The sequence below is a fragment of the Aulonocara stuartgranti genome (genome assembly GCF_965226115.1).
Source record: "Aulonocara stuartgranti genome assembly, chromosome: 23".
Taxonomy (NCBI): Eukaryota; Metazoa; Chordata; class Actinopteri; order Cichliformes; family Cichlidae; genus Aulonocara; species Aulonocara stuartgranti.
Genome location: NC_138958.1, coordinates 12,154,170 through 12,180,291, shown reverse-complemented (window position 1 = coordinate 12,180,291; position 26,122 = coordinate 12,154,170). Strand labels below are relative to the sequence as shown.

The 26,122-nt window shown below is 42.5% G+C and overlaps 1 protein-coding gene across 7 annotated transcripts; it reads right to left on the bottom strand.

The window, feature by feature from the left end:
* Window positions 1-866: 866 nt before the first annotated feature.
* On the bottom strand, window positions 867-25,841 carry tcf3b (transcription factor 3b). Of its 7 annotated transcripts, none has more exons than XM_082524061.1 (20): window positions 25,817-25,841; window positions 21,627-21,723; window positions 19,695-19,767; window positions 14,925-14,998; window positions 14,229-14,301; window positions 13,665-13,705; window positions 13,333-13,465; window positions 12,802-12,848; window positions 8,898-8,994; window positions 8,714-8,814; window positions 8,361-8,454; window positions 8,176-8,234; window positions 7,529-7,604; window positions 7,016-7,077; window positions 6,658-6,855; window positions 5,823-5,934; window positions 5,530-5,677; window positions 3,788-4,017; window positions 3,542-3,693; window positions 867-3,410 (listed from the first exon to the last, which is right to left on the bottom strand). In XM_082524061.1, the coding sequence occupies exons 2-19, from the start codon at window positions 21,699-21,701 to the stop codon at window positions 3,548-3,550; spliced, it is 1,839 nt and encodes a 612-aa protein (XP_082380187.1). In that variant the 5' UTR covers window positions 21,702-21,723; window positions 25,817-25,841; the 3' UTR covers window positions 867-3,410; window positions 3,542-3,547. The 7 variants fall into 7 exon arrangements, with proteins under 7 accessions (XP_082380187.1, XP_082380188.1, XP_082380186.1 ...); XM_082524062.1 differs by lacking the exon at window positions 25,817-25,841 and adding an exon at window positions 25,110-25,197; XM_082524060.1 differs by lacking the exon at window positions 25,817-25,841 and adding an exon at window positions 24,550-25,103.
* Window positions 25,842-26,122: the final 281 nt, after the last annotated feature.

Genomic DNA, 26,122 nt, shown 5'->3' with positions numbered 1-26,122 from the left:
AACTATATATATTTATATATGTAAATATATATATATGTAAGAGAGAGACAGGCTGAGTCAGGCGCTCTGAGGACCAGCAGTCAACAGTGTCCTCGCTCCAAGATGTCAAGCTCTGTGCCTGTGAATGTCGTTAACACTCAATGGTCCAACCCCCTTTTATTTCAACAAAGATGTGACAAAACTGTCGAAAGAAAGTTTTTAATTATGCTCTCGTGTGAACAAAACAAGTCCAAGCCCATCAGCTGAAACATTTACAAGCTCCTGCAGTGACTGGGGTGGCTGTTTGTTTGTCAGATTTCAAACTGTGTCTATATCAAGACTTCAAACAAGAAAGAAAAAGCTCTCCCCGCCACAGAAGTCCAGCCCAGGGAATACTAATTTACATCTAATCCGATTCTTCTCTTGGAATTGCCATCGCAGTATCCAGTACACAGATTGATCATGTGACAATAGACAAAACTTCAAAACACAACTTTTTGACTTAAGTGATCAAGGATGTCCCAAGAGTCTCCATCAACACCATCAAAGAGCTGGAAGAGTGAAAGGTTGGGGTTTAAAATTGTCACTAGTGACGACACATACTGAAAGTCACTGCAGCGAAGGGCTTGGACGCCACAATGCAGAAAGTCTTTACACCTGAAAATAAACTGTCCACGCCGACACCATGCAGCACATACCGAAACAGGTTTCTGTGCATCAAAGGCAGACAAGCAGAGTCAGAAGCAGCACCTCTTGAACCCTGCCACGCTTTAGCAATACAGGACAGACAGAAAACTCAGGACCTGGACCCGTGACCTTCACTAACACAGCAGATTGGACAATCCAGTTGAATATTTCAGGGGAAAAAAAGAGGAATAAAAACTAAACAAGATCTATGTAACATTTATTTATTTTAACTAGATACACTGAAAGAAAAATCTCTTTATACCATTTAAACTTCTTCCTGAAAACTGAAAAAAGCATTAGGAGAAGGGAGGGTGGGGGAATGAACAAGTACCTCTTTAATCTCCATGATAAATGAAATGATATGGTTCACAAAATAAAAACTGTCTTAAATGAAAAAAATAAAATAAAATACAAGTTCAGGCACTGATAAGGCATCACTCTCCCATCATGACATCTTAAGTCTTGAGAATGAAAAGGCCACACTATTGATTTGTATAGGTCTTTTTCTTCATCTCTTTTTGTAGAAATTAAACACACAAAATGCTCCACCTCCCATTTGTGATTACATGTTGGTAAAAAGAAGCCATTCACAACATGACATGACATGGGAATAACATCACAATAACACTGTTTTTGTTCTCCATATTGCCCTTAACCTTACACCCAAACACGGGCATCTGCCTCCAAAATAAACGAGCAGGAAGTTGAACAGCGAGCTGCACGCCAAGCGCTGCTCGATTGAGGACAGACATCAGAAACAAAGAAGAGTGAAGTGAAAACTATTACATGGTACTGACAAAACCCAGGAACACAACTTTGAAAATGAAGGCGATCCACATTTGTATGGTAGCTACATTCAAAAACCAGTTGCATAATTACTGTTAGAGACAAAAATCCCCTCCCCCATTTTTCTCCAGCGCCCCCTGCTGGGGTCAGAATGCCTCAGCAGGTCCGTGGCACCGATTCTGCCCACGCGCTCCCAAATGGACAGAAAGAATTCTCTTGGGTAGCTGATGAGACGCTTCACAACTAAAACTGGAATAAAAGGACACACCAAACGCTTTTAACATTTTCCATTTGTCATCCCGTCAACCCTTTTCCACCGCCATCCCAGTTCAATTTTGAATTAAATGTCAAATATCCCCTTATACAGCTCATCTACAATACACTCTAAACTTCAAACTAATATTGCCATTTATGTAAAAAATCTACAATGTATAGACTAACAAAAAATATATATTTTTATATATATTTAATTTTGAAAAATGAAACAGAATAATGTATGAAGTGAATTTACACATCACACTTCTCTCGGTAAGAAACGTGAAAACACACTTACTCAGGAGAAAGGTGAAGGGCTGCAGTTCAGTGGGAATGCTCATTTAGGAAACAAAGCTTCGGTTACACAGAAGCTCGTCTGCTTTAACGCCCGTGGACTGATGAGATCCCTCCGTTGTAGAAACCCAGATTTTCTTTTTAAATTTTTTTTTTTGTAATTTTTGTTTTTCTCCTTTTGCTGAACTTCAATTAAGGGGAAATATTCGAGCCGTTAAGTCTGTTGGCACCATCAAAACCACTTCAAAGATACAGCACTAAAGGGCGCTGTTCACTCAGCGAGTAATTCAAATGGCTTTCATACAGACTTTCACAGGGACTGAAACGTGAAACAGGTCAACACTCAAAGTCCAGCCTAAAACTACATGACTGTGCTTTCGTCTGTGGATGCTTTAGTACATAAAGCGGTACAAAAACCTGGATCGATAACAAGCAACTACTGGAGTAACACTTGAATTTGTGGTCAACAAACAGGAAGAACAGTTTTGTTTTGTTGACAGATTCTCCCACTTGGATAGATTATCGTCTTCAAGGGAGAAGTCTTCAATTCCAAGTCTCCAGATGCCTCGTGTGATGTGACCGGGCTCCGGCCAGAGACTGTCTCTAAGTCAGAGTTCCGTCTTTCATGCTTCAAGCTGCGTTTCAACTGTCAAAACTGTGACCTTTGCCTTGTGACCTTTTCCCCAACCTCCACACACACACACACACGCACACACACGCACGCACGCACGAAGAAAATAATTTTGACAGTTCAACTTCAACTATGGGCTTGGTTACATAACATATGTAAGACTGTACCATCACGCTGGGAATGACATACATTAAAAATAATTGCTCATACACATAAGCAATCCCTCACAATAAATGTTCCTCACATGTAAAGCAATTTGCTTAAATGTCAAATAGAAAACATGTAACAATTAGGCACAAATCCTTGATTCAAATCATTTGTTTAGGTCTCTCTCTCTCTTCTCCCCCCCACTCCCACCAGAGCACCTCTCGGCAGTGTGTGAAGCCCCAATGTGTGGCAGGACAAAAAAATAAAAATAGTACTCCTGTGTTCCATCATCATCATCATCATCATGTGGAAACCAGGAAAAAAAGAAAAGAAAAAAAGTTTACATGTAATTAAAAAAAAAAAAAAAAGAAAAGAAAAAAAAAAAGGCAGTTCTTCACATTTGAGCTTGTAGTCATGGTTGGGAGTGCGACAAACAGGCTGTGTCAGTTTTGGCAGTATGCATGTGTGTACGAGTGTGCATCTTGAAATTTGAACGGACAATACACAGACATGTCCACATACACACGCTCTCTCACACACACACACACACAGACATACACACTTGAGAATAACGGGTGGAAGAAATCTGTTAAGGCCACATCCTCTGACAGCCAGAAAAACACCACCAGATCTGGAAAAAGGAAGGAGCACAATGACATAATGCAACGACATTCCTGCAAAACACACAAATGATAGAATATGACTGCGGGTATTGTATACTTGCAAGTAGGTTAAATTCTAACACGAGTCTTTTGGGCCTACCTGGTGTTACATGTGGCCAACTGGATTGTGGCCATCTCCACCCATGCTAGGATGGCCTCCTGAGAGCTGCATGGGTGCTTCACCCACCACCCCAGACACCTTCTCTTCCTCGCGGCGTTTTAAACACGCTGCCTTTGGGTTTAGGTTACGCTCTGAGAAAGATGAACACAGAAATGAGCCTTCTTAGTCCTCGACAGAGGTCCACAAAGCTGGGATTTTCATCCATAAGAGTACATGCAAACTGACCTCTGACTTGTTGTTCTAAATTGAGGATGACATTAACAGCTTGGTGAAGGATGAGAAGTTTGGTCTGAGGTTTGTCGTGGCTGAGGTGCAGCTGGCACATCCTCCCAAGCTCCTTAAATGCCTCGTTGATGTCCCGTACCCTAAGGCGCTCACGGGCATTGTTAGCCACTCGTCGTTCCCTCTCGCGCTCCATCTTCACCTCGGGGGGAAGGTCCTCATCGTCTTCCTGACTGGTTTCAAGCAAAAATGAAAGGATGAAACTACAAAACAAAAGTGCTCATTCTACCAGTTCACAGTTTTAACCCTCTCAGGCTCAAATTAAACTTTCTGTTGCTAATGCACATCCAAGTCCTGCAGTGGTACTTCTGAGTAAAAAAAACTCATAAAATATGTATGTGGGGTAATCGGGTTGTTAGTTTTTAACTGTTGCAAATCGGCAACGCCTGCCTCCAGAGGGTTAAGCAGACTTGTTAAAGTGCTGGGAAAACATTACTGAAGAAAAGTGCTGGGGGCAACATGTGTCTTGTAATGCAACACTTGAGTTGCATTATAAGCCAGCAGTTTATATGTGAATGAGGAAGAACACTATTTACATTGTGGAATTATTTGCATCACTTTGAATTTGTGGAGGGAAAAAAAGGGGCAAAAAAACAAACAAATGCAAAATGCAAACTGTGTACAGACTAACGGCCTCTGGACAACATAACCAACAGGCGCAAAGAATCACAAGGCCTTTTTTCTTTTTGATCCTGCAAATGCACCTTAGTAAAGGGCTCTAACCTCATAATACAAAAGTTCATTTTAAAAGAAACAATTCCCAACACTGCTGAAGAAGCAGTTCATATGATCATTTAATTAAAATGCTTATCCCACACAAGTTCAATTAGAAAAACATTATCTGCTGTGTGTGAAGTGTTAGCAGATTTAAAATCTATGTCTTGTAAGAAGCTAAGCATGGTAAGCAGCTTTAGCCTTCACCTTTACAACCCCGAACTTCTTAGGATTTTGTGCAGCGTTGTTCATTACTGTGATGCTGGACTTGGGATAAATGTCTATTGTTTCATCCTTGCATTTGTTTGTAGTCTAAAAAGCATTTTGGGTTCGAATTTCAAAACTTCCAGGTGGTAACTGTGCAGAAATGGTGACTAATGAGTAGCAAAGTTCAGAATGAGAAATACTGTGACGACTCTGTCGAGCAGAGATCGTTTAGACATCAGCTCCAGCGGCATTTGTTTGCTCAGTGGTGCCTGGCAAGAGCCCACAAAGCATTAGAAATTGATTCTCTATTGGAGAAACTTACTCATCTTTCTGGTCTGAAAGGCCAGAGAGCATCTGGAGGGTCAACGCCTCCTTTCTGAAAATGTGACATGAAGGGAGAGGGGGGAGTTTGACATCGTTAAAAACCTAACAGAGCCTAGGCAATCACTGGGAAACACAGGAAAGAAGAAATGCCTGAGATGAATTAAACTTGTATAAAAGTGACAGCTGACTCCCTTTATATTGTGAATATAAAGGTGTGAGAATGTGTGTGTGAATGGGTGAATGACTGAATGTAGTGTGAAGCGCTTTGGGGTCCTTAGGGACTAGAAAAGCGCTATACAAATGCAGGCCATTTACCATATTCTTTTAGTGACAAAACGATCCTCACCTTTGTTTGACAAAGTAATAGTTTAATTCTGTAAAAATCAGGCTCAAAGTTTTTAAAGTTTGAGGTGAAAAGACTAAACGTGCAAGGACCTTACCTTGTTCGACTGCGTGCCGCTTTGGTGTCTTTCTTTTCCTCCTCTGACTTGTCTGCAACAGATGAATTTTCATCGTCCTCCTTGTCTTCTCTTTTGATATCTGAGCTGCTGGAGGAGTGTGAGGAACGAGCCAAACCACCCGGGAGACCTACGGACAAACACAGTGCGCGAAGCTTTAATATTTTCAGTTTCAGGAGTGCATACAGCACCGGGGAAGCTGATGAAGTCCAAAAGAAATCTGTGTACATGTAAAATAGACATTTTTATAATTAATAATCATTAATCAAACTTACTGGTAAAGCCTTCTGGCTGGCTTACTGCTGGTGTGGGTCCAGATGCGTGATGACCGTGCAGGAGAGTGCTGCTGGGAGGAAGACCTGTGGGCTCCTCATGTTTCCCACCCTGCTGGTAAAGGTGGAGAACGGTCACGATAGACTCACGAGGACAGATCGAGCAAAGCTGATACACAGACTACAAAGCCCCCCCCCCCAACCGAAATCCAGGAGAAAAAAAAAAAAAAAAAAACAACAACCCAAAACTGACATGACATATATTGAAAATAACTGAATACTTTTTGACATTAATAATAAAAAACAAACTTATTTGCTAATATTTTTTGGAACTGGTTTGACATAACTCGGAGACAAAGTATATAAAATGAACTCTTGCTGTACACCGTTTGGCCAGCAGATGGCACAAAGCATCACCACTGTGATGGTTTTTTGTTTCTGGTGGAGATAAAACCCAGACTAATTTTTCTGACTGATTTTTCCCCCCCATTTAATCCAAATCCTTTCTTGGAAAATAGAAAATATTTATCTGTTCAAAAGGACAATTTGTTGTGCATCATAAAATTAAACACACAACAAACTTTCCCCTAATTGTAAATCATTTCCCACGTCTCAGTTTTCTAACATGTTTTAAAAACCGGAGCATGTTCGTTTAAACCTCGACACTGACACAGCCTCTTCAGGAGCGTACCCAATTTGAATCTCTATGAATGAAAACGTAGACCGCGCCAATGCTTAGACGAGGACTTTTGTCTGCTTTGTGTTTAAAAGCAGCATCACGAGCCCACACCTCTCTTAAAAACAAAAGAAAACATGTTGAACAGAGCAGGTGACTCACCATTGCGGGATGTCTGTTGCTGAGGGCAAGACTTGCATTGGGGAAAGCCGGAGAGAGGCCTCCGAGGCCCCCGTTGTGTACTGAAGACAGCAGGCTGTGCATGTCAGAGTGGGCGCCCTCTAAGCCGGGGCCCTGGCCCACAGCGTGGCTACGGAGCACGTGGATGGCCTCTTCCAAGCGATCCTCCATTTTACTCTGCTGTATAAATACATGAAAGATGTGCTAAGCTGTCAAGATGAAGGTGGGACATCAACTATTAAAACAAGTAACGGCATACAAAGGCTAGAAGAACACACCCATACCGGCAACGTTAGGTTTTTAATTACGATTGATGAAGCAGAGAAATATTTTGGCATACCAGTGCATGTGGTGGCCCTTCATAGTTGGGTGTGGTTGGTCTTTGCCACTGAGACTGAGGTCCTGCAGGGAGAAATATTGGGTGTCGGTTAAGTAGCATTTCTCAACTTTTCACCAGGTGGCACTGCAGACACGTTTTTCTGCTGAATAACATTAAAAACGCACAAGAAAACATTCACTCAAGTTCAACACACTCATTCTTCGATGACAAAAATGCAATCGGGTCAGACTGAACAAGTGAAATGAACTGTACTCATTAAGGTACTGTCCAGTTCACGCTGATTCATTAACCAAATCTGTGGTTGCACGGCAGAGATAAAACCACCTTAACTCAGTTTACCAACCTTTTGATTTGCTAAATCTACACAGCCTTGAGGTTCATCAGCACAATGCGGAACTGATACAAATTTTCCACATATTTCAAAAAAGGATAAACTTAAACATCTGTCATTTTAATTAGATTATCTTTTATTGTGAGTTTTTTGAAGTACTAACACCGTATGAGAGAATGTACCTGCGATGGCCTGAGGAGATCCAGGAGTAGATGGAGCTGAGGAGAAATTATTACTGTTGTGGTCCGATGGGTAAATCTGAAAGTATGAGCAGATAAAAACTTCAAATTCAATCTCCTGGGTTCAAAAGGTAAAAATACTCATAAACATGTCCATACATCTTTTAATGTCTAAACCTTCTTCTAAAAAATAAAAGTAAACAAAAATAAATAACATTAAATATCTAATGGTTAGATATTTCTTATTGTCATGACCTTGGAAATGCTTAAGGACCCAGGTTATTGTAAGCAGAACAGCAAAACAACTGATTCAAGAAGGGTTTATAAAAATTTAACTATGCCACTTGAAGCCAAAAAACAGCTGTTTTAGTTTTTCACTCCCCCTTCAGGATTTTTTTTTTTTTTTTAAAACAATCAATCTGTTTAGGATAAAACTCTTTATATCCAAAATAATCCTACACCATCTAACTAACATTTTTGCCATTTTCAGACACTCCCCGAGCTGAATTTCCACTCATGTCTCCAACAGAATTTACCATCACTGCTGATTTTCACTTCGTTAGAGGATATAAAACTCTCGGGAAAATTATTTAAAGTGTTTTATTGCCCAGCACTAATTTAAAGCAACAAACAGAGAGAAAAGAACTCACTGAGGCAAGAGCCTTTCCAATTTCATCTCCTGAACTGCCAGCTGTGGTGCCTCGGTTGGCTGCAGAGATAAAATAAATGCGAGTCAGATGACTTGTTAATCTGAAAAAACAACTCAGTCTGACCACGTAGCCGTCGAACCAGTGACGGAGAAGTTTGCGACGCGCTCTTTTCAAAGGTTCTTTACCCATTATGCCTTCTCCGTTGATGGTGGGCGTGTGGTTGTAGGTGGTCGGGGCCGAGTGGAAGCCGTTGACCTCGCTGCTGTGCAGAGGATAGTTCTGTGGGGACAGAGGCAGGGGTGATGTTTCTGGGATACAGGTAGCGTCATAAAGCACAAAAGCCGTTCACAGAAAAAAAATAACCCAATCTGCATCGTGTACTTGGCGCCTTGAGAATGGATGTTCAACATGCCGTACCCAAACAATTAACAGCACGTTTAAAATAAACCACGATGACTTATACTGTTGTTACATGTTGTTATGTGGATGTTACCACAACATCAACCATCAGCATGGGATTGAGGCCATTTCTACTCACCATCCTGTCCTGTGGATTGATTGCAGAAAAGGAGCCTGGTTGTCCAATGTGAGGGGAATTACCCAGCATGGCAGAGTAGCCAGAAGATGACCAGGGGTCATCTAAGAAAAAAAATGTTTGGAATTAATATGAAAACAGTTCAAAGAAGATTACAGGGCAATAGTAATATTTTATGAAAGGTTACCTTGCAAGTAAAAAGAGGTAGGGTAGACTCCAGGCTTAGCACCAGGATATCCCCCATTTTCTCTGGTATACTCGTCACCAGATGTGGAAGCATACACCTAAACAAAGAGACGTGACAAACAGTTGGACTACGGTTATACAACACTACAATACACACCAGCGTTCATGTGTGTTAGCGGTTTACTATGAATCCTGAGCCATCACGAAAGATGAAGTACTGTGGCATTGATCCATCTCGTCTTTGCTATGGATAACCATTTAATTACACTAGCGCCAAGTGACCACAAGATGGCAAGAGGGAGTCTGCCAACGGTGGAGGAGGAAGGCCGGCTCCTCGCCCGTGGAGGAGAACACAGTGGCCATGGCATGCTGGGCACAGCGACGGCTTAGATCCCAGTGCACAGTGAGCACTTCCTCTCTAGCTCCTAGGACCCCAGTGACATCGCACTGCCTGGCCTGCAGCCCCTCCCTATAACACACTCGGTATCAGCTCGCACACATACCATGCATTCAGTGAGCCAACACACCCATCCATGCACAATCCAAAAGCTATGTCCTCAAACTCGCACTAGAGCGTCAGAGGATTGAAAATGACAAAGAACAGCTCTAGTTAATATTGTAGACATTTTAAATACTTGCACCTTAAAGAATTCAACTGCACATTGTTCCTAAATATTGCAAACGACCACTGATGCTAGGCCTCCGAACACAGCAACAGAAGACGGACATGAGACGCCTTCAGTTTCCAGACTATCAGCCACCACTGAGTCCTCCTTTTCCTCTCCTCCTCTGTACTACATGCAGACAGAGGGAGAGAGAAAGAGAATGGAGGCTATGCTGCAAAGAATGCTAATCCAGAGAAGGGATTTTTTCTGTAATTTGATTTAACAGGGAGAAGTGGAAAGGGAATGGAGAGATGCACTTCTAATTACAGAGCCATCTGCCTGTTCCTGGACCACATCCAACTCCACAGGCAGCTGGGCTGAGGAGAGGGAGAGAAGAGAGGGAGAGAGATGGGGGCTGGGATCCAGTCAGCAAGACAGAGAGAGAGGGAGAGAGAAAGAGGGAGAGATTGCAGTGGGTAGGGGGTGGTTAAGGGGCAAGGGGGAGGACTGAGGGGGGAAAAAATGAAGGCCCTGATGATTTATGAAATGGGTAGAGAGATAAGGGGTGTTGAGGGGGACAGGAGAAGGTAATCTAAATGACTTAAACAAAGCTTGATATGGCCAGGGGAGTGTGAAGGAAACAGGGGATTTAAAATGATCACGGTTAATTCAGGGGAAAACATGATGGAGATGGCTTCATTTAACAATAGGCTTTGAGTTGTTCTTTCACGGGGAACAATGTCGAGTGAATCCTGCCGCTCTAGATGGGAACACAGGACTACACAATGACTAGTGCTGCTGGATAATTGTATTCTCAGGAAGAAAGGGATTGCTAGGGTAAAATCCTCAACTAATAGGGGTTTAATGTAATTCAGGTTATGACCGTGTAAAGGTCTCTACACCAGGAGGAGAGAGAGAAAAAAAAAAGCAAAAACAAAAAACACACACACACAGATATATATAAAAAAAAAAGCGGCTTGTGGCAAGGGGTGGGGAGTAGATGAAGATTAACATCAAACTAACCTCAGAGCGCTTTATTCAACCACAGGGGTTTGTGGTTAGTATACTGGACAACTAGGGGGCAGAAGAGAGGCTCCTCCATGTTTTTTGTTTGTTGCACATGAAAAGAGGCGTACGATTTGCACGGTTAGAGGATCTTGTGCGCAGGTAACGGTGGGAAACTGAAGTCAGCTAGCTCGAGGGCAATTGAGATATGGCGTTTACAAAGCAAAACGATTTCTGAAACTCAAGTGGATAAAGAAAAGTAGAATATGCTGATGAGGTGGTTTAAAAACAAACAAATAAATAAATAAAACAGCGGCAAGAGAGGAGTGTGGGAAGAAGGAAAGACCACAGGATCATCACCAGCTATCATTAATCTGGGCTCAGACACGGGGCTAAGAGGCCTCACAAGCACTGCGCCTCACAACTGGGTCACTCACAGGGGGAGGCCCACCCAGGCCATCATGTGGTGAGGCGTAGGCAGAGGGCTGGGTGAGGTGGGGGAGGGGGGTTCACACACAGAAGTCTCATCATTCGCACTAAAACCACGCAGCCATCGTTCACGCTGCGGGGACTGACTGAGGTTCAGACAGTGAGAGAGTGGGAAGAGAGAGAGAGAGGGCCTCGACCAGACAGAGCGTTGACACTCCATCTCTGTGATGTAGTCGCTTTGGCGAAGCCTGTCTGCACGTAGAGGTTTCGGCAGCCACTTCAACGCGACAACACCCACAGGTGGGAGATGGCAGCAGAAGCAAATTTCATAAACAAACAAGAAATCAAAAAAAACTGGCTAAGCACAGAGTTCGCCGAGTTCAACTTTGATCTGTTCCCATAGTTACACTCAGAGTCAATCTGATAAACACCAATCTAATCAATGCACAGACTGTAAGTCAACTTAAGAGTCAAAACGCAGCTCTGTTCAAGTCTCCCTGAATTTCCTGTCAGACTACACTTCAAGACGTCTTGTATGGACCCTGTCAGACATGCAAGCCTTTGAATGTGCCTTCTTTATGCGTGTAACGCTATCAGCCTTGGTCTGAGTGAACGCCTGAATAAAAATCTACGCAACATACAATAAGATTATTTTAAAAACAAACAAAATAGGGCAAAGATGGCTAAAAATGTTTGAGAAATTGATTTTAATCTTTTCTTCTGCTTGTGTTCATAGCATAGGATATGTTCATCTTCGAAGTCAGAAGACGCTTGTGCAGTGGCAACATTTTATATTGATGATCCACCAGCAGCTTAGACATCAAGACAGAGTCAACAGCAACACAGGCAAGCCACACACGACCAGGTTTCTGAGTTTAAATAACCTGCAATCACTGCACAAGACACATAATGAAAAAGATTCCTAGTCTGAGTAACAGCAGCACATGCTGAGAAAATTCTTTGTCAGCATTCACTGACTGTATATTCAAACATGTAACAATGACTAGTATCTCCAGCTATGGTTGGCTGCCATCATCCTCACATCAGCTGCATCAGCAGCTGCCAACTCTTATAATGTGACAGTACAGTCTGGGCCCTGCGAGACACTTCTTTACCTTCGAGCAACAATTTCTCAGTTTTAAATATGTTCAAACAAGAAATGTAAACACAACTTCATCCTTTTTGTTTTGTTTTCCCAGGCTCAAACGTTACAAGTAGCCCAGCATTGAGGAACTAAAACATAGACACTGTCATGTAAAGAATTCAAACTTTGGACAGAATTATTATAATTACATAATTAGCTATACATCTACCTGTTTGCACACTATAAAGGTGCAAAAAAAAAAAAAAAAAAAAAAGACAAATTCACAATATTTTACGGATATTTGTTTGACTTTGAGCTCGATAAAACCAATGAAACCTTGAACTACATCAGAAAACAAGACTTGAGACCCAAACCTTGTGCAATTTGTGCGTCAGCAAACCGCGAACCACGTGTTCTATCAAAGTGTATCATTCAATCTAGGCTACAGAAAAAGGTAGGTAGACATCAACAAAGCACCTAAAAGCCTACAAAATTACTTGACTACATGACAATCAACCCAGAAAACCACTTGAAACCACTTGACTATACAGACAACCACAGTGATGATGTTTACTGGGGCCTGAGTTGCCTAACTGTCAGCTCGCTAAGAGTCTGACTGAGCAGAGGGTCTTTACCCCTGTCTGTCACAGAACTGTTCAAGCAGAGCGAGGACAGCAGTGTGTGTGTGCAGAGAGAGAGAGAGAGAGAGAGAGAGAGAGAGAGAGACGGCGAGAGAAGGGACTGGCTGCGAGCGGTGTAGACGAGCAGAAATAAGCTCTTACCGAGGACGGCAGGCCAGGGGGTTTCCGAATCTTCTTTGGCTGGGTTTCTACATACAGGCAGCAGAGACATACAGAAAATGTTTAAGAGGCAGGAACACAAATACGGACTAAGTGAGGGTACATGTCATGTTAGCATGTTTGTATTTTTAAAGCTAGACCAGAAAATAAAAATAATTAAAAAAACAAAAAAAACAAAAACAAGATGCAGCAAGTGCTTGCCGCTCTGTACGCGCATCAGTTTGAATGAAATGCCAAAGTGCATTCGTGTGCATACACTGTAGCTTTGTATTTAGATTTATGTTCAACAGAACGACAAAGAGAAAACCGTTTTGGTCCCAATGATCTGACGACACATTTTAAACGTCACTTTGGGCTACGGGTCATTGTAACGGACAGTTTTCACCATTTTTGGAGCTACCGAACATAACGCAGTTAAATGGTCAATAAATAATCAGCAAATGAATTAATCCTGAACGACACACATACAAAAAATAAGTACTTAGTAGCCACACTGCATGCCCCATGACGTACCTATGGCTCCTTCAGGCGGCCTTCTCCTGGGGTTGTTAGGATATGAAGGATAAAACTGAGAGCCAGACTTCAGACCAGAGGGTGACATGGCATCTGGGCTGGGCATCGCAATGTCGCTAGGAAGAAAACCAGGCTAGGGGAGGACAGAGAGATAAGATTTACTAATAAGACACACAGAAGCGTGGGAAAGCATGGTTTCTTTTCTAAGAAACCAAGACCGTTGTCAATTCAAAGTGCCCGACATGAAAAGAGAACTGAAAATACGGGGCGTCTTACACACAGGCAAACTACATGAAATTAGGTCACACATGTATCCTCGCAGTTAAACATACCTGGTTTCCAAACGAAGAATACGGTGGTCTCTCATTTTTACCTGTGAGGTGAACATGATGGACATTTAAACATTAATTCAAGTGAAACCCTGAGCTGTATACGCAGATTAAGACGCAATGGACTGTGCTAATACAAATGAAAAGTAGGTTTTTCTAAAGTACAAAAAGTCCAGAGATGCCCTCCCTTTTTTTCCCCTCAGTACGCTCAGCTGCATAAAGCCGCCCGCCAGACAAAACCCTAGGGAAGGTTTCTGCTTCAATACCCCAACATCCCCAACACTCAACGAATGAGCACACACACACACGCACTCACACACAGATATAAACATATGCATATACATACACATTCTGCCATCCAGAAGACAGCTCTATGGTCATAAATATATGCACGACTGTCCAATCGGTCTCCATCAGTTTCTTAAAGCTGGCGTTTGACAAGGCAACATTCATCTGGTACCAAGGATGACGTTTTTATATTTTGTAAACTGATACGACTCAAGTGCTAAAACTTAAACAGATAAAAGTCACATGTATCAAAGTTTACTTAAAGGAAGCAGAACATACCAGCAATCCCTGAACTGATGAATGGAGAGGACAAGGCTTCGTGCTCACTGTAGTGGGATCCTTCTCCATAACCCTGTGGGAACAATGGCACACATAAGACGACTAACCATAAAAGGCCAAGGATGGCAGACACTAACCTCAGGCATATAGACTAACACGCTTACATGGCCAGCTACATCTTTTTAGCACCCCTGCGTGGCTTAGCGCTTACCCTCCCTCTGCTTTTCTGTCTAACAGGATCCATGCCAAACAAATCTGCATCAGCTCGAGGGAATCAAACCAACTTTCTTAATTATCAACTTGTGGTAATCAAAGCTTGCTGCATCCATTTCACCCCCCTGTTCCTTGTATTTACACAGAGTTGTGCCAAGACAGTTATGGTAGATGTGAAGCTTGCAATTACCGGTGGGCTTCGACAGAGGTTTGGGCTACCAGAGAGCTTGCCAATGCAGGATCCTGGGCCAAAGTTATTAGGTAGAACGTAAAACTACAGCTTCAAATTGCATATGGCACACAGATGAGAAAAGTACTAAGCTGTAGTTGTGGTTGGGGGATAGGACGTTTGTGTTTTCATCTATGGTGCAGCGGTTAACTGAATGTGAGTGAGTGACAGTGTCGTGGCATCTGGTGTTAAAGCTTTGCAAACTTAAAGTCATGAGCGACTGAAGAGGCCGAGTGTATGCATTTGGAGCTTACCCGTCCTTGGCTGAACGAGGGGCTGTTCTGTTCCGCGGAGCCCCAAGACCCAGAGCCGCTACGCTCGTCTATTGCTGCAGAGACACACAATGAAAGGTAGGGAGGAACGGCATTAGTCCAAACAAACTAGATACTAGAAGAAGTGAGCAGTCCAAGGGAAGAACCTTAAACCACTTTAATGTGCATTATTACAGACATGAACGGTTTTGACTATGACTATAAGTGGCCACAATCGGCATTTCATAAGGAAGCCAAAGAATTCACACTGATCAAAGCAAATTCTCTGTTATGTTAAACGTTTTCCAAAGATACACGTAGGATACATGCTGTTTTTTATGCTCACTAAATAACAGGACGTTTACCATTAGCATTCTAATGTAATCCAATTGTTGAGAGAGTAACATGTCATCTAAACCACATTTAAATTCCACCCAGTCAATTTGACAAACAATGTGTGGTGCCAAAAATTGAAATGCTATTTTTTAGGTAAAGAAAAAGCCGATGCGGAGCACAAAGAAAACACAGCCAAAAGACTGGTGGAGCAGAAAACTCCAAAATACCCCCATCATCCCCTTCTCCCTGTCTTATGCACTAATGCTATCCAGGCTCTCTGGAGACACAAGGCTTAATTGCATGCTGATTTGCATAATTGTGCATATTAATGCGGTTTCCTTATGAATATTCATATTTCGTCTTTGATTTTTTTTTTTTGCCTAATTAAAAAAATGTGTGTGAGAAAGCAAAAGAGAGCGAGCGAGTGGAAGGAGAAAGCAAGGGGACGAGGGGGGGGGGGGGGGGGGAGAGACAAGAGTGAGAGGGGTCTGGGTGAGATCAGCAGCCCGGCTGACGAGCGAGAATGAGTGATGAGACTAACAGAGCGGTGCAAGCACCTACACACGCTGCGACAGCCGTGATCTATGGAGCTGATGCCAGTGGCATGGAGAATCAGGCGAGCCGCTAGGAGAGGGCATCCGAAAAGATCGGCTGTGCCGAAAGGCCATGGCACTACTAAAGCGCAGCTCCACCGTCAACCATGTCCGATGGCACAGGACGTCAGCAATGAGCTCACCGCTAAATAAAGATGACAGACTTTGAATGGAGACACTTAAGCCAAAGCTCCATGCCAGCAGAAGTAGTACCAAATTAGTGAGACAAAAATCTAGTCTAGATGAGAGGACTCAACAATGTCTGCTTTTAGCCTTGCAAATTTTCATTCAAACAACTCTTTTCCACTTCAAGACACTCTAGCGTCATCCAAAACTGCTGTTAGACCATGAGTATTTTCACAAATACAGAAAAGTAACTGGTGACACACATTTACGCATCGCCGCTGTCGACAATAACCTGCACTCTGCACAGAGTTGAGAGAGTAACTTCATCTTCGCAGCTATTTTCAATACCCCACTCATCCGCCTGTGAAGCCTCCATTTGGACAACGGGGGTGCAGAGGATGAAGCGAAAGCACGGCTGTGCAGGAGAAGTCTGACAACGTTGTTTCACACTTAGTGGAGTAATTAACTCGGAGGCAATTAAACAAAGGTGGAGAGCTGCCGAGGTGACACTGACGCCTAGGAGAGCCCAGCAACGCCAGAAGAGAGATCTTCCTATTGTTGTTAATCTCCTGTCACGTTTCATGTCAAACAAAATTTCAGTGGTACTAAATTAGAATTAGAATAAACCGTGTATTACATTATAGGTGCTATTGTGCTGCTCCACATGCTGCCATAAATATTTTTACGTCCAGCACAAAAACAAACAGTGAACATAGTAGCTATCAACTGTTATCAGCTGTTGCTGTAATTGATCATCATGACATCACGTAGTCATGATAATGCTACTGGGTAGCAGTGCTCACACATGTCCTTACGTTCTTTGACAGCACGCCGTTTGTTTGTGCTGCATTTTATCATTTTGCCAGAAGAATACTTTTCAGTGTTTCTATAGTGGTATTTGTAATCACTAATAATGACAAAAAGTCCCACTGAAGTACATCAGTAATATATTATTTAATTATTCACCTTTTTAAAAACAAATAAAATTTCTAATTGAAAGAAAATGACGATGAAAACAGTTCTGACTAAACCCTTACATTGGCGTCTCCTCTCAGCGTTTACACTGACAAGGCCTTCCAACGTTACACAAGGACAGCAACAGAGTACTTAAGAAATGAAGCTCATGCCAATTAATGCATCTAATCTCTAATCAAACTTCAACCATTTTCAGTCTAGAAAGGCAATGTGACCATTACCACTTTACTTTTGAAAAAATAAGCCATCAAAATTATTTAAACTTGCACTTACTTCAATTTCTTTCAGTAAGCAAATAATACTACCACTAAACACACAATTAGTCTGGATTATCATTAATAAGTCGAAGGTTTAGCATGAAAATGACAGGTTCTCTGGATTTCTATCACGTCCATCTAGATTTTGGCATGACCAGTGCAAATGTACTCAACATAGCAAGGCAAATACTGACTCAAAAGCAGAGCCCAGAAAAATATTTATTCACTGAGCCACAAACTTTCTAAGAGCTGCGAGCTCTGAAAACATTTAATTTAGCTGAAGGAGGAAGCCACTCGCCTTTGAGATTTCCCCTTTCTGAGGGCTTCGATTTTCCTGCTGCGACAAAGTAAAGTACAGAAAACTACAGTACGCGACAGTCCTGCAGCTGTGTGCAGGCGGACAAGTTGAGGTGCAAAAGGTAAATGCAAAGCTAGCCAGTTAGCCGCCTAGAGAGGCTACATGTGACAATTGTTTGTTGTGATCTGAGGAAAGCGAGCTTGTCACGTCCCCTGTATTTGTGTTTGTGTGTGTGTGTGAAGGGGGTTGGAGACGTTGCCAGCAGCTGCAGAGGTGACAGAGGGGACGCCTGCCTGAAGGCTTGTGGGCTTGGCCAGCTCCCACCACACCGTCACACTCTGCCTCCCCTACTTCTTAAACATCCCACACTTCTTGCCAATCCTCTCCTCTTTCCTCTAACATCCACTCTACTCTCCTCGACACACCCACACCCAGCCACCCACACACACACACAGGCCACTGAGGAAGGGAGGACGCCTAATGCAATTAGCACCCCTCTGAGCACTTTTGTGCTGATGAATAGAGGTGGTCTGGTGGGCCACTGGGCTACTTGCGGCCGTTCCCGCGCTGCTGGATCCCTGAATAGACAAGCCGCCGAGGTGACGTCATAGATAGGCGTTGTGGTTTAATGGACATCATTTAGAAAATAAGTCGGTTTCCTGGCCCACAGCCATGCAGTACTGTTTCCCTTACAGTGGCTAAGCTTCAAAAACAAAACAAAAAGAGACAACTAAACGCCACATGTACCCATTCCACCTACAAATAACGCACATTCATTTAATGCTGTAGTTTTAATAACATGTTTCCTCGTATAGTCGCGTTGTAGTCGGTGCACTGTGCGTGTTATAACACGACACAGATCTACGAGAACCTCTTAGGCTGGAATTTGCACATTAGCTTTTTGGCTTTCTAGTGCCATTAGAGGGTACCTGCCGATCTCCAAAATGTTAAAGGTGGCAGCTTTAAGTATCACATTAAAATGGGTTTCAATGACCGAGGGTCACACTTTGGGACGTGGGGAGGGGTGAGGAATTAACTCCTCACTGCTTAGTAATTGCCTGCTGTAATAGAAACAAACAGAATCCTGCCTTCCACAGGCTGATCCCTCTATTCAACAAGCTCTCTCTCCCACTCTGGCCACTCTCTGCATGCTGGGCCAGTTTAAGAGGCTGCAAGCTGGGGGTGAGGGACATTGTCTCAGATTCAAGCCATTTCCTGCAGATCAGTGGGGGTAAGAGCCCTGTGCTGTGTTGGGGGAGGAGTGTTTTACACTTCAGGGTGGGGGAGTCGTTTCAAGTCCATAAGCCCCCTTCTTTGCCTTTGTTCCTCAGTGGCCAAGTTCTCACTCTGGGGAACACTGGGGAGTGTGACTCGATTTCACACACCAGGTTGGCAGGGTGACAGAGGAATGAAAGTAACATGACTTACTAATAACCTTCAGGAAGAGAAAAAAGCTTACTCAAAGCCTTCAGGTGCTTGAGTGGTTTAATTGCGGATAGTTTCACCTTTAAAACTGAAACAAATACGAAAATGGATAAACAGACATAGAACAGGCTGCAGGGTTTCAGTGAGCATCTTTTTTTTTTTCCTGGGACTGCTTCCATTACATTACTCAGTGTAATACATGTAAACAGATATAACCACAAACACTTTGCTATACATTTTTCTTTGGCAGAAGGCTGATCCAATGAAAACTATTCAGTCTGTGGATTAGAGAGAGGGGGGGGGGGGGGGGGGGACGTCAGTTCTGAAAATATAGCTACAGTCTCAAATGAAATTCTGTAGAGCAGCATGCACCACAAATAAAATTTACCTATACGAAGGAAGTGGAAAAGATCTCAAAACATCGGTAAATAAAACTGAAACTGTCTGCACGATAAATACCACAAAGGTTAGGTTAGAAATTTTCGTCACCTCAGAGGGTTGACCTTTAATGTGTGTGCTCCATTATGTCATCTGTAAATTACAAAGAAAAACTCTTTTTCCCGTTACTCCAGTTTTACATTTATAATACCGTTAAAGAGCACCGATTTAACAGCAAATTTGCTTAATGTTGCCGTGTCAAATCCCACATTCAGCCACCGTAATGTCAATTTAAAAAAAACGAGTGGTAAGATTAAGAACGGTGCACGAATCAAAACTAATACAGTTTAAGAAAAATGCAGTGAGATCAAGCCGAAAAGCTTACCTGATCCACCAAACTGAGAGCTGGCGAGTGTCATCGTTCTGTTTTTCCCATTGGCTACTGGAGGCGCGAACATCTACAAGACAAAAGCAGTGAGATACCATAAGTAACAAGGAAAATGATGGCACACTTCACACATCCTATTTTCACTAATGGCTAACATCACATCACACACACAAACACATCGTTCAGTTGTGAGTACCCCTCCCCACCCCCTCCACCTTACAGGCATTTCAGATTTGGATGAGTCTAAAGTGAGATATAAAGGGGATTTTAAAAAACAAAACAAAAAACTCGATTTAACCATCTATAACTTTCAGCATCAACAGAAAAACCTAAAAATCTATCAAGTTATAAATATTGATTTTAAACATAAGTGAAGTTTTATTCTATGGCAAACAACGCATAAAACAGTCTAATTAAGTTAGACCCCAAACAATACAAAATACTGCCCTTTGAAATGAAACTATAATGACGTAACTGACGTGTGTTAATAATGTCAGCAAGCCACTCTGGGTTTTACCACAGGACCATCTTTCAGTGACACGGCCAAAGTCTGCTGTACAAACCAAACATGCCTGTAACTAGGACAGAATAACACAATCTTCCATTGCCGCACGTGATTTTTTTTCCTTTTTAAATGTATGACATAGCCAAAGATTCTGATTAAAAGACCATCTTTTCTTCCATTACGTTTAACTGCCTAATACACATTTAGTTTTCTTTATGACACGGCCAATCTCACTTGCTTTCCTATGAGCAGACAACAAATAAACAAAGAGGAGGAAATTCGTTTGTGTAACGTTCAACAGTTTCTCACCCAATTATCAATGTCATATTTAAACAAAACATCTGCTGATACAAATTGGCAGCTGATCAATCTGGGCTTTCCTAACAAACCCAAGTGACTAACAATGAAACCTGCGACAAAGCCCTGCTCAGAACATAGGCTAAGTTTCTTTGAACTCTAGCACAAACAAAGCAGCTAACTGCAACAAACAGCATTATAATGGTGCTTTACTAATAACATATGCACACAAAATACATTTCTGTTGTTCTCTGCCGTAGCAAAACAACATCAATTCAACTTTGGGGGAAAAAAAGAAAAAAGAAAAAAAATCTCATAGGACATTACGTCTGCTAACGACAGCTCACTGAGAGTCGGAGTTTGGAATTACCGATTATTCTTTGCATATAATAATTATCCAGGGCTTGCAACTTAGCCTCGCCAGCTATTTGGGTTATTGAGGAGAAAAGAAAAATCTAACACAGCTCCACCGGGGCTCCATGATGTTTATGTCAGCTGAAAAAAAGCTTCACAATAAACTGAAACGCGGGTAAATAAAGCTCAACAGAATTCCTCTATCCACTTTGTAGATAATGTCTGGAGCATAGCTCTCACAGCATCTTTGTGAAAATGTCATCTTAAAGACTAAAAATGTGACAATAAGAAAGGTGGAAGCTGTCTGCTCAGCCACGGTCTTCTATCACAATATTTCCCCCTAAGAACCTCCTCACAACACAAACAGCAGTGAGATTATTTGTACCGTTTCCTGTAGCTGCTCCTGACTCAATATTTACATTTTAAAGTGGATTCTGTTTGACGGCAGGACGATCAACTTCCTCGTAACCTATATCTCATCACCTCAGTAATTGGGTAGCCTAAAGTGTGACTTTATTCTCACCCATCACCTGGAGTACAGCATGACTTTTACCTGCACTACTCTGATGCCAAGAATGAAATATCTTGATCTGACAGAGAGGCCGTTATACAGAGATTTTAACATTTCTATTTGTAACGTTAAGCTTTTTTTTCCCCCCCCTTGGTCTTTATCCCACATCCCTCTGACCTCCGCCTATGCCCAGACCTGTATCGCACTCTCCTCCTCCCATAGCCACCCACCTACCACTGCCACCCAGAGCCCGCTCTCTTACCGCGCTGAAATCCAGGAGGTCGCTGAGTTCCTTGTCAGTTTCCACTGCAGCCATTCTTTGCTGCTGTTCGTTCATACCCTTCAGTTTCTAATAAACCCTACGAGAGAAATTTGCAGATACAGGATTTTAATGGCGCTAGCAAACACAAAAAGAAGTTACATGTTCCTCTTAAACAGAGATGATGGCAAAGGATGAGTTAAACTATCCTACTTTGTCTAGCTCACACCCCCTTCGCTTACGCTTTTTTATTGGCGGGTTTTTTCTGTCTCATTAGACACCAGTGCAGGGGTGCAGTATGTCAGCAATTTGGCTAAAAGTAATTTTCTCATGACCTTTTTTTTTTTTTTAATTCAAAAAGTTCCCCAAATATGAAAATTATATGCAGGTCTTATTTAAATGTTGCATATTTGGGAAATAACTCAATGAAACATGGGCTAGCTACAGCAAAAAGGACAACACAAACCTACTGACCACTACACACCATAGGCAGGTCTACTTAAAAATGCAAATTTCCCCTCAGACATTGCCTTCCCATCCAGGCAGTGGAGGAGACACCGCCATGAAGTGATGAATACTCTGCCTTCAGTCAAATCACTTCTAAGTAATGACTTTAAAAAAAAAAAAAAAAAAAGTCTTTCATTTTACGCAACCCTGGCAAATAACACAGCCATATGTCGATCATTGCTACATAAAAGAATTTACAATTACAGACATAATTGGGACTATTGTTAGCCCAAGGAAATAGGGGTGAAAAGCAGAGCTAATGACTGTATGCAAACACGTCATTACCAAATTACCATATGTCAACTCAGAAAGGACCTTGTCAAATGACACAGTGAGCATGAAGACTGGATTTACCCAGTGTTTTGCATTCCAACGCAAGCCTGAGGGCCGCTCTCTGATGCCGAGCGGTGTTTCTCTACGCCTCACAGGGAAACTGGGGGTAAGGGAAGCAACTGGAAGAACAGAAGCACTCGGACACCAACAGGTGGTGTACTTTTACAGCCTCTTTTCCAATTCAGCACTAGCATAAACAGATGTTATAAATAATAACAAAAAAAACCCCAAACAAAACAAAAACAAGAAAGATGCACATCCTGGAGAAATGCAAGTGTGTGATGTAAACACGGGGCAAATTTGGAGTTTTCTTAAGAAATAAAAAGTCTAACTAAATCCTTTGTCTGCATACACGAGAAAAGTTATTTCAAAGGTAGCCAAACACTGCTGTCCCAGTACAGAGAAGGCAGAACAAGTGAGACTAATTTAACCTTGGGACGAGGAAAGGAAGTGAGCATACACAAAACACTGCCCCAAGTGTAAATAGGCTAGAAATATGGCTGTCATTGCCATCCCAAACTTTTAGAATAAGACGCCCTACAAAAGGAAAATCTGCCATGCATGCACGCACACACACACACACACACACACACACACACACACACACACACACACACACACACACACACACACACACACAGCTAAAAAAAATGACTTTAGCACAGAGTTAAATGGAGCAGAGCACATGGAGGGGCTTAATGTTAACAAAATGGCATCTTCAGCTAGTGCTGGATCAATATTTGAAGAAAGCACATTGGGGGTCTTTGTCACCCACACAAGGCAGAGAAGGCAGGTCACTCTCCACAAAAGGACACTGCACTTCCAGTTATCACAAAACACTGAGCCAAACCGAAAACAAATCACCACTTAAACTTTATAATAAACCCTAACGAGTTGGGTTTAGATAGCTTCCCGAGTTTTTGGCTTTCAAACACAATGATAGGCCAAATTAGGTCCCTGTTACTTAGCCAAGAAACAAGCATTTGAGGTTGTGTCCAATCCAGCCTGCTGTTAAAAAACAAAAAAACAAAAATAAAGGGGGGAAGGCTATAACATGTTTATAACAATGCTATTACTACAAGAACACAATGAGCATGTTCTACTGTTGATTCAAACACTGCATGAAAGTAACGGATGTTGGGGCCTCACGCCATAAACACGTTAATAGGAATAGTTTTACAACAATGCCAGAGAACATGTGCACCACAGGATGCAGGCTGCACATTATTTGATCAGATCCGCTAGGCCATATCCAGGGACCAACCTCCCCCCCCCCCCCTCTCTTTTTTTCCTTTCTTTCTTTCTTTCTTTTTTTTTTTTTACTGTCAGCTAAACCCACTCACGGCTTATTCTGATCCGCGGTGACATCGTCCACAAGACCAACAAACTACACGTCTAATCAGTGTGTAAAACAAGTACCACGGCCCTGACCGCCCAGAACAGGAGCGAGGCTCCAAACTTCATGCAACAGATACTAAAGCTCTTTCTTTCGTATGTTATTAGGGTCCAATCGTGCATTATGAGGGAGCAGAGTGGAAGAGACGGTGGGGGTGGGAGCATGAGGAATTTCCTGCCAAATGTGCAATAAAATAAGTCTAGCTGGTGGCCAGACACTTCCATAAAGGAATGTTTAAAGGGCTACCAAAGGGATTTTATGGAAAGTTTTTCCCGGCCTGTTTGGAAAACACACGTCGGTACGCATCACAAAGTTCAGCCAAAATGCTGGACAACGTAAAGATTTTATATTTTCCCTCGGTGGCTCGGAGCTAAAGCGGCTAAGGCACACGGTGGAAAAAAACAAAAAAAACAAACCGAGGCTCGTCGGGCAGCTCGAACATTTAACGTTAACGGGCTCTTTTTGCAGAACAAAGGAGTAATTTCCTTCTCTCTGTGGTCGATGCGGAGACCATCACACACTTGGCTCGCCACCTCAAACCAGACAAAAACTTACATCCCCCCGCTTTAACCACACATTCCCGAAAACTTTTCGACAATTTGCAGGCGTCAAAATACGCGTCAATGAAAGCCGTCGAATTCGTGCAACTTCCCCCGAAACACGAAGTGTACAGAGTGTGTTTTTTTTTACCTCTCCTCCCCGTGTGTCTGGTATCCAAGAGTAAAAAGAAAAGCGGAGACTCGCAAGGAGAAAAACATAAAACTTCAAGAGTATTTCGACCTCAGTGCATGAAACGCATTGGAGCACAGTAGATGTCTTCCTTTTGTCCCGGGAAGCCTGTTTTTTCCACACAACGCCCACGTGTTTGCCTCTCTGTAACAAGTCTGTGTGCAAACAAATCTATTATAGTAACTAATCTCACGTCTTCCTTTTTTGTTGTTACAACTGAGATGATTTCATTCTTCTCGTAGACATCTTCACCACCTCCGTCCACATTGTCAGACGCAACAACGTATCCCTCCGCACAAACGTGACGGCCTCAACGCCAGCGGTGTCCGATTTCAAACGCCTTTCGGAGATGGGCTGTTTTTCAGAGGGGGAAAATACACACTCAACGTTTTCCGGTACTCGAAACACGGGAAACCTGTACCCGCGACGCTTGGTTTGGGCTCCGGTATCTGTAAGCCTCAAAATACGGGAGCGCTACGAGCACTAGCGTACCCAGCGGAAGGCTATCGTAAGAAAGTTACCTGCGATTACACAGCAGCAGCTCGACGAGATGGCACGATAAATGCGAAAGAGCTCAGCCAATGGGAGCGCGTGTGTTCATGATTGACAGCAAGGGAATCGAGTGCGCGGCCGGAAAGGCCGTTAGGGGCCGCCTTCTTCTTGACGCTCACTTTCCCTGTGTGCTCAGGGAGGCTGGCTGAGGGGGCTCCGTGCCCGCTGACATCATTTTATTTATGCGGTTGGTGTGCACGCTTTTCCATTTATTTAAAAATCAACATTTCTAAACGGCGGCTTTACATATATCGATTATTTCTGTAATTGTGTACTACTACTGCTACTTTAAGATTTCGCAATAGTTATACAATACTGTATATAAAACTAGCTTAATTTCTCTAGCTAGTTGTTACACTGACATATGCATGTTATCTTTTACATATAGGGTACATGTGTATAGATTATTTATGTGGTGGTTGCTTACCTTCATTTGTATTAACCCAGCACATGTAAGCAGTATTTAATGTGGACATTTCCAGACAATGTCCACTTTCTCTAGAGTGTTTAAATATTAAAACATCAGCTCAGTTGCACTCATGGCATTAATAAATCTGATGCTTATATAATGTGTGGTGTACTTTCAAGACCCTTTCTAATAGCTGGGGGGTTTTCTAACCAAAAGTCTAAAACACCAAAACAATACTATATTCAAAAACTTAAATTAAAAACTTACACACATGTTATCAAAATAAATCTTCTGTCTCCACACACTCAGCCAAGTGTTTCTGCAGGCTACTAGTTTTTAGATCCGGTCCGCTTCTTGTGAATGAGCTGACAACCATAAGATCAACACGGCCCTAGTAACTGCCTGCTCCAGAGCAGAGCGGAGAGGAGGGAGAGCAGAGTATAGGATCACAGAGAAGTGGGGGTGAGAGGGAGAAATACTTCAGGAAAAAAAAAAACAGTTCAAACAAGGAGGGCACACGGAATGATCAACTGAAATTAAACAGTGACGCTAAAATGTCGCTTTTATAAGGTA

What these genes read in the sequence shown, in the direction of transcription:
- tcf3b (XM_082524061.1), bottom strand. Translation starts at nt 21,701, where the DNA reads ATGAACGAACAGCAGCAAAGAATGGCTGCAGTGGAAACTGACAAGGAA. An exon ending in GCCGCCTGAAGGAGCCATAG is followed by an intron (nt 12,849 to 13,332) that starts GTACGTCATGGG and finishes GCCTGTATGTAG; the next exon opens with AAACCCAGCCAAAGAAGATT. An exon ending in TCAATCCACAGGACAGGATG is followed by an intron (nt 8,455 to 8,713) that starts GTGAGTAGAAAT and finishes CTGTCCCCACAG; the next exon opens with AACTATCCTCTGCACAGCAG.